Genomic DNA, 21054 nt, shown 5'->3' on the forward strand with positions numbered 1-21054 from the left:
AGAGGGTTTACTAGATCATGGTTCTCTCCGCTTGGCCTCAGAAATATCTCCCGAGACCCTGTGTTTGATGTGGAAACCTGACATAAGAAAAAAGACCTGGGAAGTCCTTTATCTGGCTCTTCTCCCAATTTTCCCATGAAAGATTAACAAAACTAACGGGATGACTGGAGCTGCTTCATGGCTACCAAACTACACCCATGAGTTTGTTTCTCCTTTAAGTGATCTTGGGAAGACAGTGAGGGCCTCTATCTTGACTACTGATGTCATCTGAATATAGTGGCTGGTATGGTAGATTGGTGTGAGTTTTTGGCAAAGAAAAAATTAGGCTCTGAAAGACATTTCTCATCAGAAATTGTCAATATATTAAAATGCATTTAAAAGTTACTTCTGGGAAGCATATTAAATAGGCCAATCATTTAATCATTTGCTAAATATCAAAGCCTATAAAATCATAGTTTAATGTCACCCTGACATAAAGCAACATCAAAATTAGTGCATCATCTATAAAGTGAAGTATCATTTGCCTTCAAGTGACAAATTCTATTGCCAAAAAAATACCACTGTACTTCTAATAAGTGACACTCATTTTAATAGACCCTACAAAAATACAATATTTTCAATGTCCCCATAAAACAGTTAACTTACAAATATTACTCTCAGAGCTTTGGTGACATCAATATATGATACTGTTGTGAAAATCGTAACAAAATACTTGGAACACTGGCATGTAAAGTAAATTCATTATATATATTTTAAAAAAGAGAGCTATGTCAAAACATGAGAGAGAAGGCATATAACCAACTCTGGGAAATTATTCTGGAATGTGAAATTAATATTTTAATCAAATGAATGGCTAATATATAAAAGAAACATTTTTAAAGGGTTTAAAATGGATTTTGATCATTTGTAAAGGAAAACAGTTCCAATGTAAAAATAACTAATTATATATTAATGATGCTCATCTTTCTCTTCAGTGAGACAGAATTTAAGATTATATGTATTTTGCAACTTTGGGGGGAAAAAAGATATTTTCTCTACTTTGCCCTCCAAGGCAGGCATGGAAATTAGTAATACCAGATAGACCATGGCTCTGAGAAATTATATTTGAAGTTTCATATTTAAATAGCAAAGTTTATTTTATCACCCCCATAGCTTTCTAACAATAGTCTTTCTTAATGATAAATTTTATCAATACCCCAAACTCATTTAAAATGATTTAAAAGTAGCAAATTGGATAAAGCAACACACAAATAAATTCCACATTTACAAGTAAAGAAATCACAGGGCTACAGTTTATAATCAACATAAACTTGAAAGAAATAAAGCAACACCTTGCTGCCACCCATCATTCACTGCTTACATTTGTGGTGAAAAAGATTTATCTACAATGACCTTTAGTCTGTTTCTTAACTCTGTCTGTATTGTAATTAGCTAAAGGCATTGAACAAATTAGGTTGTTCTATCTTTTATTCAGGTCCCAGAGGTAAATGGCTAACTGATGAAATATTCCACTCTGTGTTATGAGAATTTAGCAAATGAATATGGAACCAAATATAAACACTTTATACCATATGTACAGTTACTTTCATAAGGCATTATCTTGTAATTTTTATTGAAAAAGATTCAATATAGTAAAGTCTTATTTTAAGATATATTTTCTTTCTCAATCCGAGATGTTTAATTTATGAAAATATTGTTTTTTTCTCTATTCTTTTTGTTTATATGCCAACATATACTTTGTGCTAGAAATATTTTATGGGAATTACAATTCTTTATATTTGTATTTTCTATATAAAGGCATATACAATTTTGAGGCAGTGTTTCTGATGGAGAGCAGAATTCATAAAGAGCTTGTGTGTGCTTCCGTGCTCCGAAATTATATGAAATCCACTTTGAGAAGAAACTTATTCAATTAAAAAAAAAAACAAAATCAAAACCAAAACTGCACCAATGCACAGCCAGAGGCTGACAATTAAAACTAATACATAACCACATGAACATCATATTTATATAGTTAACATTTTTCAGGATGATCAGTGCTAACATTATAGTATTATACATTTGGCACTAATGTTTGCCATTGGTCCAGCAATTGGCAAAATTTGTTTCTATGTATAAATTTATTTCAACATTAGGTCTGGCTAGACGTATCTTCACTATTTATAAAAAATATTTAGACAGTAAGCTCACGTTGAATAACTAGGTCTACTGTGTTCTGGAAACTCTTCAGTAGTAATACAGCTTTTTCGTGTTCCATATGTACAAAACTATGTCCATTGGCCTGTAAATACACAAATAAAACAGGGTCATCAATGCAAGATACTTGTTTATCACATTGTTCTTGTCTCTAATAATAAGATTCAAGAGAGTATGAGCAACCAATAGTCATGTTTTTAAAATTCACACCAGAATTGCAACTATGGAAACAACTAATTAATTTCACCCAGCTTCAACTTAATTTATTAATTCAACAAATACTTATCAATTATCTAGAACATCTTACTTTGGATTGTCTTAGTATAATGCTAGTTCAGTTCAGTTCGGTTCAGTCGCTCAGTCATGTCCAACTCTTTGTGGCCCCATGAATCATAGCACGCCAGGCCTGCCTGTCCATCACCAACTCCTGGAGTTCACCCAAGCTCATGTCCATCGAGTCGGTGATGCCATCCAGCCATCTTATCCTCGGTCGTCCCCTTCTCCTCCTGCCCCCAATCCCTCTCAGCATCAGGGTCTTTTCCAATGAGTCAGCTCTTGTCATGAGGTGGCCAAAGTGTTGGAGTTTCAGCTTCAGCATCAGTCCTTCCAACGAACACCCAGGACTGATCTCCTTTAGAATGGACTGGTTGGATCTTCTTGCAGTCCAAGGGACTCTCAAGAGTCTTCTCCAACACCACAGTTCAAAAACATCAATTCTTTGGTGCTCAGCTTTCTTTATAGTCCAACTCTCACATCCATACATGACCACTGGAAAAACCATAGCCTTGACTAGATGGACCTTTGTTGGCAAAGTAATGTCTCTGCTTTTCGATATGCTATCTAGGTTGATCATAACTTTCCTTCCAAGGAGTAAGCGTCTTTTAATTTCATGGCTGCAATCATCATCTACAGTGATTTTAGAGCCCCCAAAATAAAGTCTGACACTGTTTCTACTGTTTCCCCATCTATTTCCCCTGAAGTGATGGGACCGGATGCCGTGATCTTATAGCCACTATGCAGATCACACCAGTAAGTACCACACAGATACTCTTGAAATATGATAGTTATTTTGTTCTTGGTCTGATTTATTTTGTTTTTGCAGGAACTCTGTTGGTGTGCTTTAGAAGTGTTCACAGGACCATTGCCTTTTTGTCATATAATCACTGATATAAAGAAAGCTGAGCACCGAAGAATTGATGCTTTTGAACTGTGGTGTTGGAGAAGACTCTTGAGAGTCCCTTGGACTGCAAGGAGATCCAGCCAGTCAATCTTAAAGGAAATCAGTCCTGAATATTCATTGGAAGGACTGATGCTGAAGCTGAAACTCCAATCCTTTGGCCACTAGATGTAAAGAATTGACTCACTGGAAAAGACCCTGATGCTGGGAAAGATTGAAGGCGAGAGGAGAAGGGGATGACAGAGGATGAGAAGGTTGGATGACATCGCCGACATGATGGACATGAGTTTGAGCAAGCTCCGGGAGTTGGTGATGGACAGGGAAGCCTTGCGTGCTGCAGTCCATGGGGTTGCAAAGAGTCAGACACGACTGAGTAACTGAACTGAACTGATAAACCCACCAACACTGTCAAATGTTTCACTTGTGTAAAACAAAACATATGGTATAGTTAAATCTTATTTTGACTCACTGAAAAGTTCTTAATTTAAAATTTTAATATTAAAAAGATAATTTCTATTTCCCTCATAGTTAAAAGCAAATATATTCATTATTTCTATCAGTGGTTCTCAGTCCCATTCAGAGATGAATTAATTTCTGGGTGATCTAGGCTAGTTTTGTTATTTTTATAAATGAAAGAGTTATACCTCAGAGAGGTTAAGCAACATGCCTGAGGTCAAACAGCTAAACTAGGGCTGAATCATCTGATACTATAATATTCCTTCTTATTATTTCTTGCAATACTTTAGTGAAATAGTTACACCACAATTGCTCCCAGTGATTTGAACTACTATTTCATTGATCATGATAAATCAATCAACATTTTATCCTTAAAATAATTGCTATCTTATCTCCTACTGTAATTTTTTTACACCAATTTTCCACTTCTTTATTTTCAATTTATGCAGAATCTCAAATAAGTGAAGTGGCTTTGGCAAGGAAGGAATGTGGAAGTCAAGGGAAACTGTGGTGATGCCTAGTACATCATGGTTTCAAAGCTATAATTCTCATTCAGATTCCTAACAGGTTTAATCTAACTCGAGTACTTGTAAGAATAACACTTTGTCCTAAATTAGAATCTAAAGAAATGCTGAATCTCTCATTCTTATAGTTTTAATTTTTAACTCTGGCTTAATTGTTGTTGTTGTAGTTACATGTGAACCATCTCAAAAGTAGAAAGACTAAGTGAGACCATCTGCTAGGGCGGTGAGACCTGAAAGGGTACATTAAAAAGGAGAAAACTTTTAGGCATCTGATTGGATGAGGGCAAAAGAAATAAATGAAAAATCAAAGCATGATGCCGTTAACAGAAAATGGAAATCTTGGAGAAGGAGGAGGCTTAGTCAGGAAAACAACAGAGTTTGTGGTACCAGCGACACATGCAAGGAAATGTTGATTGTATATTTAGAAATAAAAGACTGGAGTTCAGGAAGGAGGTCAGAGTGGCCCTTTAGCAACAGGCATTAGGTTAGGGTTACGCAGCTAAACTAGGGCTGAATCATCTGATTCAGAAAATAAGTTTAAAAGGGAGCATTGTGAAAGAAGGAAAGTCTAGGGAGGGGAGCAGGATTGGTTGTAGCTTTGAATTTGAGGAGCAGAACTGAAAGACGGCGTTTGCTGTTGACCTTGTTGTTCTTGCTCTGTTGCTAAGTCATGTTCGACTCTTTGCGACCCCATGGACCTGGGCATCTAGGTAAATCTGTCTGAAGTGAGGGAGGGAGAAGTGAAAGAGGGCCCAGTCTTTTCTGCCAGAGGATGACAGAAAGCTGACTCGGGCCTGGTGGCTGAACTAGAGGAAGAAGATACAGGTGCATTGAGTGGAGGGGGCAGGAAAACTGGCAGGAGGAGAACTGGAAAGGGTTGTCCTGATGGGGATCAAGGTAGAGGGCTCATAAAGGCAGCAGGAAATCCAAGGTGATCAAGTACTTTGTAATGGCTTCAGTTTTCTGCCTCACAGAGGAAAGAGCAGGGAAAAAAACGTAGCTAGATGAACTCTGGTATGATAGCTGGGTCCGTTTCCAATAAATCAGGCTTCAAGATGTTCAGACCCACCATCCAGATTCTGATTCAAGGCTAGGGAAACCCCTTGTATAAATTTAGCTTAATACTGCTTTAAAGCATCAGCTTTTAGTTTTCATGCTTTGTAAGTTCAAAGTATATGCTTGTAACTATATAAATAATAGTCATATAGTTGGAAACACAAAGAACTGATTTCCCAGAAGGAAATAAGCAAGTTGATAAATTAGATCATTGAGTCAAACAGTAGGACTCAACCTGTAATTCTAGTCCCCAGAAATGTTTTGGCTCTAAGCCAGAACTTTGGTGAATCTCAAGGGGCCTATTTAAAAGACCACAGCTAGAGATTTTCTGGGAATGGCCTCAAATTACCAAAAGGATTCTGAAAGATCAGAAAGCAAACTATTTTAGAAAGTTTATTAAAGATTAAATGAGTTAACACATGTCAACTGCTTAGGGACAAGGCCTGCCACACTATAAACAATAAATGTTAGCTACTACTATTAATATTACTTTACTATTACTTTCTTGAGTTTCAGAAATACAATTTTCATTAAGTAACAAGAATAGTAACAAGAACAGTAACAAGAACAGAAGGGCAAAATGTCAGAGGAAGGAACTATTTTAGTTAATCTTAGCAATTTTTAACTTTTATTTTGTTTTGGTTTCTTCCTTAGCAATTTTTTAGATGAGAATTATGATCAACAAGATTACATGAAATATGCAAGCTCACACAGCTAGTGTCTAGATGGGAATTTATGTCATGACTCTGTATCTTGACACAATTCATTTCAACTGGGTGTTGTAAGGTTGAAAAAAATGTTTTTAGGTTCATTAAGTGTCACAGACTCATTCAGTGAATTCACCTTTTAAGATTAATTGAGCTATTTCTTGATACGGAACATTACGGTAGGCCTGATGCCAGGAGAGGCAAGAACAGAGGGGTTTGAATGGAAGGAAAAGATAAAAATCTTAGTTGTAGAGAACTTTCTTCTTCCACTGTTAGAAGAGCTAAAAAAAACTGTATTTGTTAAAGTGATTATGGCTATCTGGCTTACATCTTGGATGGTTCAGACAGGGAATCAGACAGTTATGTTACTACATGTATGTGGGACTTTCCCAATCCACATGAAGTTTAGAAGAATCACAATATTCCAGTTAGAAAAGTCTTGTGGCTGCTTCATGTGTGTGATTAGAAGAAGAGCTGAGGAAATAAAGGAGGATACTATTCCATTTAATTGTAGAGTATAAATATGATAATGCTTTGAAATGTAAATGCATATAATCTACATTTATGCATTTGATATTTTGAATATATATAATATAAATACAAAAGACAATTTGAAGAACAAATCCTATTAATAAATTAATGAAGCTTTAAAATATGTTGTCAAATTTGGCTACATATACATTTTATATAAATACACACTATCATGGCTTATAATAAAATATGTCCAATTTTGAGGAAATTGCAACTTAACTGCATGGTTTATTAAGTAAAAATGAAGTTAAAAAGAAAACAATCTACAAAAGAAAAGATACTCAAAAAATTGTATGCTTCAAGAATACATAATTCATTGATTTCTGACTTTAACTGATTTGAAGAATAAAGGATCATTTTATTATAGCAACCTTATTTCCAGAAGGTATCCTTCTTTATTTTAATTCCAATTAACATCTGTGCCACAAAATGTTTTTAAATTGCTCCTTTGCATGATTTAGACATGAAAAGATGGACGGTTAATGAACATAATATTTGCAATTCTAACAAAAAGTAGAGCTTTGCAATTACAGCTTATCAATTTACTGTAAAACATACTCAGTTTCTGGATTTCATCCTCTTGTTCCTTTCTGAATTTATCTTTGATTTCCTTCTGGTAAATGTTTTGTTAAGTGGCTAAATTATGGATGTTTATGCCATAGACATTTTCCAGAGGGTGTTGTAATTCTCCAAGAATTTCACTGTATTCTTATTATTCAAAGCTTTATATTTAAAAACGAGTTTCTGAGAAGGTTTGGCCACAAAATTGGTGGGATTATCCAATAAGAAGGACAGCATGACTCTTCTTAGAATCCAAAGGAGAAATGGGATTAGAGATTTGTTATATGATTTCAAATTGATTTAAACTCCCCTTCAAGGAACAAACATTTAAAATGCCAGTACACATATATCTTATGTATTAGATATACATTGCTGCTGTTCTTAGTCACTCAGTCGTGTCTGACTCTTTGTGACCCCATGGACTGTAGCCTGCCAGGCACCTCTGTCCAGGGGGATTCTCCAGGCAAGAATACTGGAGTGGGTTGCCATGTCTTCCTCCAGGGTATCTTCCCAATCCAGAGATCAAACCCAAGTCTCCCACATTGCAGGCAGATTCTTTAAATTAATATAGTGTACTTTGAATGTGTATAACTCTTAGGATGAAAGAAAATGAAAATATACGGCAATCTTATTTGAGTCATTGGACTTCATGTTGTCTAAACCTGAGAGTGAGACGTTAAGAGAGAAAACAGTGGGTATCTTAGGTAATTACAATTATGTTTCACATTACCTGGAATTATTTCCCATTGCAGAATTTTAATCTTACTAAATATAAGGATATATTTAGGGCTGAGTATACTGTATAATCAATACTACATTGACTGTGTGCCAAGTCATTTGAAACATTTTCCTTTCTATCAAAAATCTGAACTACAGACCTTTAATTCTTAGACAGTTCCAATGAAAATTTTACATTGCACTTTTTAAATGTGAGAAAGTTCAATGTCTCAGTGGCTTTTATTGTAGTATTAAAAAATCTTGATAGACTAAAACATAAATAAAAATTTCTCTTCTGTCTTAAACTTACTTATGTACTGCAGCTTGCATGTTTCATGAGTTCAGGCTCAAAAAAAGGCAAGGCAAAATAGAAAACACTAAACTGAAGACTTTGTCTATTATTTGTATAGAAATTCTGGCATGAAACTTATAATACATAGTAATCCTGAAGATATTTACTTATTTATCTGCTTTGATTTTAGAATGCCTCTTTTATTCTTATGAAATATGTTGAATGAGTATTTCTAATGAATTCCCTATGAATTCAAATGAATTCCCTATGTTGTTTGAAAGCAGTTTCCCAATAACCTGCACTTTATGTCTTTTACCTTACCACAAAAGGAACTGCAAAATCAATCTCTTAGTTTCAGGCAATATTTGTAGCCAGGTTGGTTTCTGATTTTGTAGAGAGCTTGCTGTTAAAAGAAGACATACTGGGAATGGATTTTATTACATATTTGAAGTCAGCTTTTCCATCTCTCTTCCTCCATTATCTGTTCTAGGTAATTTCAGACATGTCTACTTCCTGGGCAGAAACTTAGTTACAAATCCCTATTACATTGTTTACATTGCTTGGCACAATATTTTGTACATCATCGACATTGAATGCATATTTTCCAAATCAATAAGTAGAAAATGTGATGAACAGGTTGCTAATAGTAAAATTTGCTTCTGTAGAATCAGTATGGTATAACGGAAGAAGCTCAAATAAATGATTTAGCCTCTGTCAACAATAGATACCTAGCTTAATGAACTTAATTTGTCTTCATTGTTTTTTGTGTTTTACTTAGTACATAAAATCATTTTTTTTATTTGCGAAATGTATTTACTCAATCTCTAATTAGTTATCTGTGCTGAACTATATAGATTATGAACAAAGCAAATGGATAAAGATATGCAGTGAAATTCTGGCATATAAAACCATACACACTTAAAAAATTATTTTTGGTTGTCTTCTAACCAAACAGTATTATAAAAAATGTTTCAAATGTATTTTATCATTCTCTGAAGACTAAGCATTACATAATACTGAGCCCACTCACCACCTACACCCCTGCCCACCTTTCCCCAGTCCTCTCTGATGTTTTGGTTTTCATCCACCAAAAGAGATCAACTATAGAAAATGTTAACACATTTAGCCTTGTTGGGAAATGCTTTAGTGAAATTTTCAAATACTTTATTTCTTTAATGGTTCTATACTTCATGCAGATGGTGACTATAGCCATGAAATTAAAAGATGCTTACTCCTTGGAAGAAAAATTATGACCAACCTAGACAGCATATTAAAGGGCAGAGACATTACTTTGCTGACTAAGGTCCATCTAGTCAAAGCTATGGTTTTTCCTGTGGTCATGTATGGATGTGAGAGTTGGACTGTGAAGAAGGCTGAGCGCCGAAGAATTGATGCCTTTGGACTGTAGTGTTGGAGAAGACTCTTGAGAGTCCCTTAGACTGCAAAGAGATCCAACCAGTTAATCTTAAGGGAAATCAGTCCTGAATATTCATTGGAAGGACTGATGCTGAAGCTGAAACTCCAATCCTTTGGCCATCTGATGCAAAGAACTGATTCACTGGAAAAGACCCTGATGCTGGGAAAGATTGAAGGTGAGAGGAGAAGGGGACGACAGAGGATGAGATGGTTGGATGGCATCATTAATTCAATGGATATGAGTTTGAGTAAATTCTGGGAGTTAGTGATGGACAGGGAGGCCTGGGGTGCTGCACTCCATGTGGTTGCAAAGAGTTGGACACGACTGAGTGATGAACTGACTGACTGACTTCATTTTAACCATAACAAAGATGTCTCCTCTTTACTTTTTGTGGCCTTTTTTTTGGGGAAGAAATTGTAAAGAATTAAGAGAAATAAACATACTCTAACCCATTTTTAGTGACTCATGATAATAATTATGAATGTGAACACTTTGGAATAAAGCCAATTAGTTGCTTCCATGAAAGACATTTCCCTAAGTGTATTTTGTGGAAATAGCTAATTGATATTGCCGGTCAAAGCGGTTGTATGGTTAAGTATGTTGAGAAATGTAAGATTTTTCAGGTTCTTAATATGCTTAGAACATTGTGAAATTCTGAAACAAAGGATAGACTCTGAAGTGGCTCTGAAACTTATTTGAGTAAGGAACTCTTTTAAAAATATATATATTTTAAAAGATTCCATTGGGAAACAGTATTCTAAATTGAATAGTACTTTTTGAATTTTCTTTCTTTTATTATTATTATTTTTTAAAATTTTTATTTTTACTTTATTTTACTTTACAATACTGTGTTTTGCCATACATTGACATGAATCTACCACGGGTGTACATGACTTCTTGCTTCCTACAATGTACCTGGATCCAGAGGCTTTCCCCTTGATGGTCTGGAAAACTAGACCAAAGACTCCAAGTAAGAAATAAGTCTCTCTTATGAGTTAAAGTCATGAGATTTAGTGCGTGGAATTCGTGACAATAATATGGCGTCTCGAAAGAACTTTGTTTGAGGTTGTTGAATAAGTAAACTTTGAGTAAGATAATACTATTAGCAGCTAACTACACCTACCGGTCATTAAAAGAGGTATCAAACTTCTCCTCAGACAAGGAACATTTGATTCAGTGATTGTATATAGATATAGCACTGTATATCTGTATACAGCTGACCCAGGCATTCATGGACATTTATTTCATTTAGACTTTTGGGAAATCTAAACTTTCTTTTTCCATTCTGAACCATGACAGCTGTAACTCATCATCCTATCCTAACCCCCAGTCCCACACCAAGCCATGTCCATGTTTGAATTCTCCAACTCAGTGAGAAACTATAAAGTTAGAGGGTTTTCTTTCTTTGTGCTTGGGATCTCTCTCCTCTCTCATTGTACTCCACACTCACCCGTCCGTCATAAGGCTCTCACCTCTGCTCCTGAAGACAGATGCCAGTCTAGCCCATGGGTATTCTTTCCCTGGAGAAGGAAATGGCATCCCACTCCAGTATTCTTGCCTGGAGAATTCCATAGACAGAGGAGCCTGGCGGGCTACAGTCCATAGGGTTGCAAAGAGCTGGACATGACTGAGAGACTAACATTTTCACTCTCACTTTTATTCTTCCTTCTACTCATCCTCTTTTCTCCTCTCTGTTAAACCTGGAATAACTCCTGCTTCATCAAGATATCATATGCTCTGACCCAATAGCTTACCAATAACTAGTTAAACTTGACAGATATATTTGTTGAGAGTGGTTTTTCAACTTGTCTGTATGAACTGTAGGGACAAGGTGTTTCAAGATTAGAAAAAAGGGGATATATCTGGTTTGTTTGAATTATCATCTCTTTGATTATTCTATACTGGTATCTCTGAGAGATAGCCATAGACCAGGAATATACATTGAATTATAAACTTCAAAGCTATTAAAATTTTGGAAAAGTAGAACTGGATATCATAAACTAATTATAAATCATTTAGTTTCTCTGCTCCTGATGAAGTTAGGCTCTTGTCCTGGGAAGGTAAGAGGGAAAGTGAATGAAAAGGATAGGAATTGACTACTGTGATAGACTAGGATACAATATACTTACAAGTGGCCTACGACTGTGAGTCATGTTATCAAAGTACATTTTTTTTTTGCAGTCTACTCATCTTTTGAACAGAGTACCTATAATTAGTGGATTTTCTATATTTAAACATATTTTAAATTGTAAAATGTATAATTAGCTTGACTTTTTTAACTGGAAAGAATATTAGAAAAAAGAAACTATGATTTGAAACCAACAAAACTGCCACTTCAAAAATGGTCAAATATTGGCAAGTTCACATGGTTCAACTGAATAACATGTTTTATGGTCCATGCGCTTTCTCTTTTTCTCTCTCACTCTTTTATCATTCGACTTTACATAAGATGAAGCTGTGAGGGGTCAGGTCCCCTGGCAGAGTGCTCTTTCTTCATGCTACACTATCTTAAAGCAAAATGACTTACTAAACTTTAGTCAGCAATTTGAATAAGCTCATGAATTACAGTATCTATTCTAGGAAAATGAATAGTAAATGACAGAATAATCATGTGAATATGTTTTAATTAACATCATTTCTTAATGCACACATTTTCATGTAACTCAAATAACACGCTCATAATACAACAGCAGCAGAAGAAGAGAGTTGTGGGTAAAAAGAGTTACAGAAGAAGAAAGAGAGAGCTCTTAAATAAATTCTGGGCTTGGGGGAGGTTTGGGAAAGGTACATCTCTTGCCATTTTATATATTTTTTTCTACTTGCTACTGATTTAGATCAAGCCCCAAACTGCCTTCACATTAAAGAGGAGCTTATTCATTGATTTTATTCTTTTACCTTGATTTTCCAGATTGTATGCTTTCATTAAGATTTATAAATAAATTTGCTCCAGTGAGGATATATTCTAATGATCTTGAAGCGACAGATTACTCAATGTTATAAGTTCATTTTTATCCCAGTGTTCTTTAAACTAAGAGCTACAGTATCATTAAGAGATAAACATATAATTTTCTCTCTTAACATCTGATGTTGGCAATGATTCCAGTTTAGAATTAGTGATTTTTATTTCCTTCAGAAAATATAATTGGCCATTTGTACTTTTTAACTAGTATGAATGAAACTGTAAATACAGCAATTTGTTTGATGAAGGTCTATGTACATTTTTCTTTTACTGAAAATGGACTTTGATTTTATTGTACTAGATACAAATGAGTTCTACAGCAAAAATAAAAGTTACATCCTTGAGACTCCTCTGTGGAGAGAATAGACAACCCAGGGGCAGCTCTTCTGACTTTGATTCCACTTTTAATTCTTTTTTACTTCTCGTGCTAAGAATTAATTTCTCTGTGCACTTTGCTGTTGCTGTATACTTCTCAGGATTAGAAATACAGTTTACTAAATCCTCATTTCCCCACATATAACCGTTCTAGAATTTTACAGCCAGGAACATATTCTAAACCTGCAACTAGATATCATCTTAATTCTGTAGGATATCTATATCTGTATCTATCTATAGAATATTTTAATATCCATTTAAGTATATTTCTTTTCTCAGTTTGGAGAGAAAAATGTTTTGCCTTCCTTTGTCACAGATGAAGGCAAAGTCTCCAAACTTGTTTCATGCTATGGGATACTTCTTTATCCAGCTTGGCATTCTAATAGGTCAGATATCTGAGATGAGCTGGCTTCATTTTTTACAGACTCTGGCATTTGAAATAATTTGTTCCAAATTCACTAGAGGAAAAGAACTAGCGATTTCCTTTGTTAAATAGCACCATGTACTAAATGTTAGGTAGTTACATTGTGAGTTTATTCATGGCTGTTTTCCATAGAAATTGATAAAATTATTGAATAGTTGAATTTTTAAGTTAGGGGACCTCAGCTATCGTATAAACCACAGTTCATTTTACATATGATGAATGTGAGTTCTATAGAAATGATATAAAATGCTTAACATCAAAGGGCTAGCTATGCAATTAAAAAAGAGAACTTTGATAATTAAATAGTAAAGAAAATATTTAGTTTTTATGTGTCTCTTTTGTTTCAATGTCTTAACTTAAAAGACCATCTACCGATTTGGTCTTTTTTTTTTGCATAACATAACACAGTTTTATATATAAAATGTACATGTTGTATAATCACACAATATAGATACCAAGAGATGAACAGGTGGATACAAAAGTGTTCATATAATTCACTCTTATGTAATCTACTTCTGCCACTCAACAACATATCACTAACCTCTCTGTATACATAAATAAAAATCTGGTTTGAATGATGGCTCTTAAAAATCTATACAGTGCTTCATTAAAGAAATGCCTTGTCATAAACTACTTAACCTTTTTCATATTAACTGGATAGTAAGGCTGCTTTCTGTTTGCTATTTTTATAACAGCACTCTGATAGCCATCCCTGTACAAGCACATTTGAAAAGTGGTTGGTTTGGAATTCCGTCAACGTGAAATTGACATGGACCTTTTGGGTGGTATTTCTACTGTGACATTGCCAAAGGCTGGAGTAATTCATAGTCTTTTCAGATAATTATCATTATTTAAAACTTAGGTTTTCATGATCTTGCTAGTTAGTTTAAAATATTTGTGAGAATATGATTCCAAGACAATTTATCTATATAGAGTTTTTACTTTTCTGCAATTCTTTGACAGAGTTCAGTAAATAGAAGGTAGAGGATCACTGCTGAGTTGAGTGGGGTCTTTCCATTTTGGTAACTATCTGAGCAGGGAAAGTAGAGAGAAATAACCATAAATACTATTAAAACAGTAATGAGATTATTGTTGAGGAATTAAATATGAACCAGTCCCTTCTCCCTCATCTAAAGTTACATCAGTACCGTATTTGGATGCTTCATCCTTCTTACTTACACTTGATAACTATGCACAGATTCCTGTATACATCAATTCTTCTTACAATCCCAAAGTAACACCATTCCTTTAAACAAATATGCAGAACAACTTCCAAGTGCCAGGTACTGAGAATATAGGACTCTACCAGGCTGAATTGGTTTCTGATCGGTCTGTCAACCCCAAAACAGTAAAGGCAAATAAGAAATGTAATAAAAACTTGTTTTCAATCATTTAACTCAAGTCACTTATTTGTTTCAATATTAGCCTTGGAAAGCATTGTTTTGTATCTGTCTTACCTGAAGGATTTTATCACCAGGCTGTAGCAGGTTGGATGCTGGTCCATCAGGTTGAACCCTAGTAACAAAGATACCCTATAAGTCAGAAGTAACAGAGGTTAGGATTCTATTTTCAAGACCTAGACCTACTTAAAAACTTTTTTCATTTACATAGAAAACAGTGAAAACATTAAAAACAGTATACACATATAAGGTCCAAAGATTTTATGCTATTTTAAGCAACACACCTCTAAGTCATTTAAGAAAAATGGCTTTTTATTTGCATAAAAAGCTCATATTGTTTTTAAAGTGCACTTATGATTTATAAATTAAATTCATGGCATATTCTTAATTTCTTCCTTAAATAATTTCGTATATGGTACTAAATCATCTTTTGTGTAACTTCTGAAGTTGTCTAAAGTTGTTCCTCATTGAAAATGTCTCCTGTTTGACAGGTTGTAAATTCAATATACACTTTAAAAACCTACTAGAATTACATATAATACTGGTTTATTTTAATGAATGTTACTTCATATGTTAATGAGAATTTTAAAGTAAAATGAACAAATTAAACATAAGAAAATTCCAACATAAATATTAAATACAAAGTGTGCAGCTACATAGTTACAAAATTCCTAAATTGATTTAGTTTAAAAAAAAGTCAAATTACCAGTGATAAGAGAACAGACTGTATGACTTCAAAACCTTTATACCATGAAATTTTTGCACCTTGTTTTATGTCTCTGGATATGTTCCAGTGTCTCTGGGTTTATGAGCTACAGGAACTTGAATAAAATTTATCCCCTGCTGTTGTGTGAAAATTGTATAAATCTTAATTATGTTAAATTGGTTCACAGTGCCTTTGAAGCATACTGTGTCCTTCTGCTCTTCTGTCTATTCACTCTATTAATTTTTGAGAGTTTGATATTGAAACTCCAACTAAAAATATTAATTTACTTTAAAAATTATTGTAATATATAGTAGAACTATATGTAACTTTGCTCTGTATTTTCCAAGTTTTTTGTAAATGTTTTATCATATACTCATAATTTAAAAAATTAAAAACTTTAGACAGACTTTATCCAGTCAAGGGAAAAAAATCATTTTATTTATCATTTACACAAAGCAAACATTTATTGCATTTTACCATATGCGAGGCCCTGATCACATGGACCACAGCCTTGTCTAACTCAATGAAACTATGAGCCATGATGTGTAGGACCACCTAAAATGGATGGGTCATGGTGGAGAGTTCTGACAAAAACATGGTCCACTGGAAAAGGGAATGGCAAACCACTTCAGTATTCTTGCCTTGAGAACCCCATGAACAGTATGAAAAGGCAAAATGATACGACACTGAAAGATGAACTCCCTAGGTCAGTAGGTGCCCAATATGCTTTCTGGAGAACTAACTCCAGAAAGACTGAAGACGTGGAGCCAAAGCAAAAACAATACCCAGTTTTGGATGTGACTGGTGATGAAAGTAAAGTCCGACGCTGTAAAGAGCAATATTTCATAGGAACTTGGAATGTTAGGTCCATGAATCAGGTAAATTGGAAGTGGTCAAACTGGAGATAGCCAGGACTGAACATGGACATTTTAGGAATCAGTGAACTAAAATGGACTGGAATGGGTGAATTTAACTCAGATGACCATTATATCTACTACTGTGGGCACGAATTCCTTAGAAGAAATGGAGTAGCCATCATAGCCAACAAAAGAGTCTGAAATGCAGTACTTAGATACAATCTCAAAAATGACAGAATGATCTCTGTTCGTTTCCAAGGGAAACCATTCAATATTATGGTAATCCAAGTCCCAACCAGGAATGCTGAAGAAACTGACATTGAATGGTTCTATGAAGACCTACAAGACCTTCTAGAACTAACACCCAAAGAGATATCTTTTTCATTTTAGGGGACTGGAATGCAAAAGTAGGAAGTCAAGAAACACCTCGGGTAACAGGCAAATTTGGCCTTGAAGTACAGAATGAAGCAGGGCAAAGGCTAATAGAGTTCTCCCAAGAGAATGCACTGGTTATAGCAAACACCCTCTTCCAACAACACAAGAGAAGACTCTACACATGGACATCACCAGATGGTCGACACTGAAATCAGACTGATTATATTCTTTACAGCCAAAGATGGAGAAGCTCTATACAGTCAGCCAAAAAAAAAAAAAAAAAGTCCTGGAGCTGACTGTGGCTCATATCATGAACTCCTTATTGCAAAATTCAGATACAAATTGAAGAAAGCATGGAAAACCACTAGACCATTCAGGTATGATGTAAATAAAATCCCTTATGTTTATACAGTGGAAGTGACAAATAGATTCAAGGGATTAGATCTTATAGACAAAGTGCCTGAAGAACTATGGACAGAAGTTCATGACATTGTACAGGAGGCAGTGATCAAGACCACCCGCAAGAAAAAGATATGCAAAAACGTGAAATGGTGTCTGAGGAGGCCTTACAAATAGCTGAGAAAAGAAAAGACACAAAAGGCAAAGGAGGAAAGGAAAGATATACCCATTTGAATGCACAGATCCAAAGAATAGCAGGGAGAGACAAGAAAGCCTTCCTCAGTGATGAATGCAAAGAAATAGAGGAAAACAATATAATGGGAAAGACTAGAGATCTCTTCAAGAAAATTAGAGATACCAAGGGAACGTTTCATGCAAAGATGGGCACAATAAAGGACAGAAATGGTATGGAGCTAACAGAAGCAGAAGATATTAAGAAGAGGTGGCAAGAATACACAGAAAAACTATACGAAAAAGATCATCATGACCCAGAAAACCAAGATGGTGTGATCACTCACCTAGAGCCAGACATCCTGGAATGTGAAGCAAGTGGGCTTTAGGAAGTATCACTATGAACAAAGCTAGTGAAGGTGATGGAATTCCAGTTGAGCTATTTCAAATCTTAAAAGATGATGCCGTGAAAGTGCTGCACTCAATATACTAGCAAATTTGGAAAATTCAGCAGTGGCCACAGGACTGGAAAAGGTCAGTTTTCATTCCAATCCCAAAGAAAGACAATGCCAAGGAATGCTCAAACTACCACACAACTGCATTCATCTCACACGTTAGTAAAAGTAATGCTCAAAATTGTCCAAGTCAGGCTCCAACAGTATGTGAACTATGAACTTCCAGATATTCAAGCTGGATTTAGAAAAGACAGAGGAACCAGAGATCAAATGGCCAACATCCTTTGGATCATTGAAAAAGAATGAGAGTTCCAGAAAAACATCTATTTCTGCTTTATTGACTATGCCAAAGCCTTTGAATGTGTGGTTCACAACAAACTGTGGAAAATTCTTACAGAGATGGGAATGCCAGACCTCCTGTCCTGCCTCCTGAGAAATCTGTATACACGTCAAGAAGCAACAGATAGAACTGGACATGGAACAACAGACTGGTTCTAAATCAGGAAAGGAGTACATGAAGGGTGCATATTGTCACCCTGCTTATTTAACTTATATGCTGAGTACATCATGAGAAATGCCAGGCTGGATGAAGTACAAGCTGGAATCAAGATTGCTGGGAGAAATATCAATAACCTCAGACTGCAGATGACAACATCCTTATGGCAGAAAGCAAAGAACTAAGGAGCCTCCTGATGAAAGTGAAAGAGGAGAGTGAAAAAGTTGGATTAAAACTCAACGTTCAGAAAACTAAGGTCATGCATCTGGTCCCATCACTAAATAGCAAATAGATGGGGAAACAATGGAAACAGTGAGAGACTTTATTTTGGGGGGCTCCAAAATCACTGCAGATGGTGACTGCTGCTGCTGCTGCTAAGTCGCTTTAGTCATGTCCGACTCTGTGTGACCCCAGAGACAGCAGTCCACCAGGTTCCCCCATCCTTGGGATTCTCCAGGCAAGAACACTGGAGTGGGTTGCCATTTCCTTCTCCAATGCATGAAAGTAAAAAGTTAAAGTGAAGTCGCTCAGTCGCGTCTGACTCTTCGTGACCCCATGGACTGCAGCCCACCAGGCTCCTCCATCCATGGGATTGCAGCCATTAAATTAAAAGATGCTTGTTCCTTGGAAGAAAAGCTATGACCAACCTAGACATATTAAAAAGCAGACACATTACTTTGCCAATAAAGATCCATCTAGTCAAAGCTATGGTTTTTCCAGTAGTCATATGTGGATGTGAGAGTTGAACCATAAAGAAAGCTGAGCACTGAAAAATTGATGCTTTTGAACTATGGTGTTGGAGAAGACTCTTGAGAATCTCTTGGACTGCAAGGATATCCAACCAGTCCATCCTAAAGGAGATCAGTCCTGAATATTCATTGGAAGAACTGATGCTGAAGTTGATACTCCATATTTTGGCCCCCTATGCGAAGAACTGACTCTCTGGAAAAGATCCTGATGCTGGAAAATATTGAAGGCTGGAGGAGAAGGGGACGATAGAATATGAGACGGTTGGACAGAATCACTGACTCGATGGACATGAGTTTGAGTAAGCTCTGGGAGTTGGTGATGGACAGAGAGCCTGGGGTGCTGCAGTCCATCAGGTCTCTAAAAGTTGGGCAGGACTGAGTGAATGAACTGAGGCCTGATTGCTGGTATTATAAAGGTACACTGAATATAATTTTTGGCCTCAGTGAGTGCACTATACAATAGAAGAAATGTTAAGAAAACCAGTGAGTATAAAGCAGGGTGACAAGTGTTATGACAGAGGGATAATAAATTATTTAAAAAGCTGAATTCAGCTTATCCTTAGTTTGTTGGGGCTTCTAATTATGATAGAAATATAATAGATTTAAATATTTAAAATATTGCATGCATATCAAACTTAAAGTTTGGAGCTTTCACAAAGAGGAGCTATCTGGCAACTGATCACAAATGAAAATTAAAGGGTCCACACAGATAAGGAGAGGAAAGATATTCCACATAGAAGGGATGGCATATACAAAAGTGCATGCCTTTTATTTATTTATTTATTTTTTGCATGCCTTTTATATTAAGCAGGCTGCAAGTAGTTCTATTATGCATTGGTTGTGGAAGGGTTCAGGTTGGTTGGGTTGGGAGTATGAAAAAAGAACCCATCAACTCCCCAAATTAAGTAGGTGCCAGATCAAGACGGGCCTTTAATGGACATCCTTATCAGTTTGGGGAGCTACTGAAGTATTTGAAGTATGATGATAAAATTTTAATTAATATCCTAAGAATAGCATTTGTCCTAAGAATGGACAAACAAAACGTGTATATTCAGTGGAATATTATTCGACAGTGGAAAGAAATTAAGTGCTGACATCAAGGAACTTGAAAACAATGCTAAGTGAAATAAGCCATTCACAAAGACCACATACTGTATGATTCCATTTATGTGAAATGTCAAGAAGAGGCAAATGCATATCAATATTGCTCTTATTATTTTTAAATTATTAAAAATAATTTGTATTAAAATAAGTATTAATAGAAGATAATATTATAATGGCTTTGCCTGTTATTCAGAAAATTATCTCTCTTGCTAATCTGTAGACTTAATGACTCACTTAAACCCATAACTTTGTGTGTATGTGTGTATGTAAGTGGTTTAACAAGCAGAGCCTAATTAAAGTATTTCCATGTATTTTACTTTAGCAATTCAGGTCTTTATGAGACATTAAGGCTTTTGAATGATTTTTATCTTCTGATTTTAGCTTATTTTCTTTTCCATTCAAAGATGAAACTCTAGATAGGCATTACATTTTTAGAAAAGTACATAACTTTAACCAGTAATTTGACTTCTAGAATTTAGGTTAAGGAAATAACTGGATAAGTATGCAGTAAGGATTTACCAATATGTTCATTATATTATTTGTAATAATAAAAATTAGAAACCACACCAAAAAATAAATTATGGTAAATCTATATAATAGAATGATATGTGGTCATTAAAAATGAAGTCCTTAGGTGAGGACTTCATTAGATACAGAAGTATACTGGTGCTTAGCAAAAACAAGCAAGTTATAAAACATTATGTGTGGCATAATACTATTTTCAATGAAACATGTTTAAATGTATATTTTTGTGGAAAAGTGTCTGGAAGGATATACTCCTAAACTTAGCAGTGGCTGTACTGGGTAATGAGACATTGTATATATGTGTAAATATGTGTGTGTATACATATACATGCATATTATGTATATGTATATATGATGTTATATTACCTAGCACAACCACTGTTAATGTTTAGGGGTATACCCTTACATATATATATATATATATA

General features: G+C 35.1%; 1 protein-coding gene across 1 annotated transcript in view; it reads right to left on the reverse strand.

Annotated features, from left to right (window-relative positions):
- Window positions 1–338: 338 nt before the first annotated feature.
- Window positions 339–21054, reverse strand: part of LOC120857009 (leucine-rich repeat-containing protein 7) — a 156944-nt gene continuing 136228 nt past the window's right edge. Inside the window, exons 16-17 of the mRNA XM_040232605.1 lie at window positions 14850–14924; window positions 339–2281 (exon numbers count right to left, since the gene is read on the reverse strand). Coding sequence (XP_040088539.1) covers window positions 2174–2281; window positions 14850–14924 — 183 coding nt within the window. The 3' untranslated portion in view covers window positions 339–2173. The remainder of the gene's footprint in view (window positions 2282–14849; window positions 14925–21054) is intronic.

This window comes from Oryx dammah, unplaced genomic scaffold (assembly GCF_014754425.2).
Source record: "Oryx dammah isolate SB20612 unplaced genomic scaffold, SCBI_Odam_1.1 HiC_scaffold_28, whole genome shotgun sequence".
Classification (NCBI taxonomy): Eukaryota; Metazoa; Chordata; class Mammalia; order Artiodactyla; family Bovidae; genus Oryx; species Oryx dammah.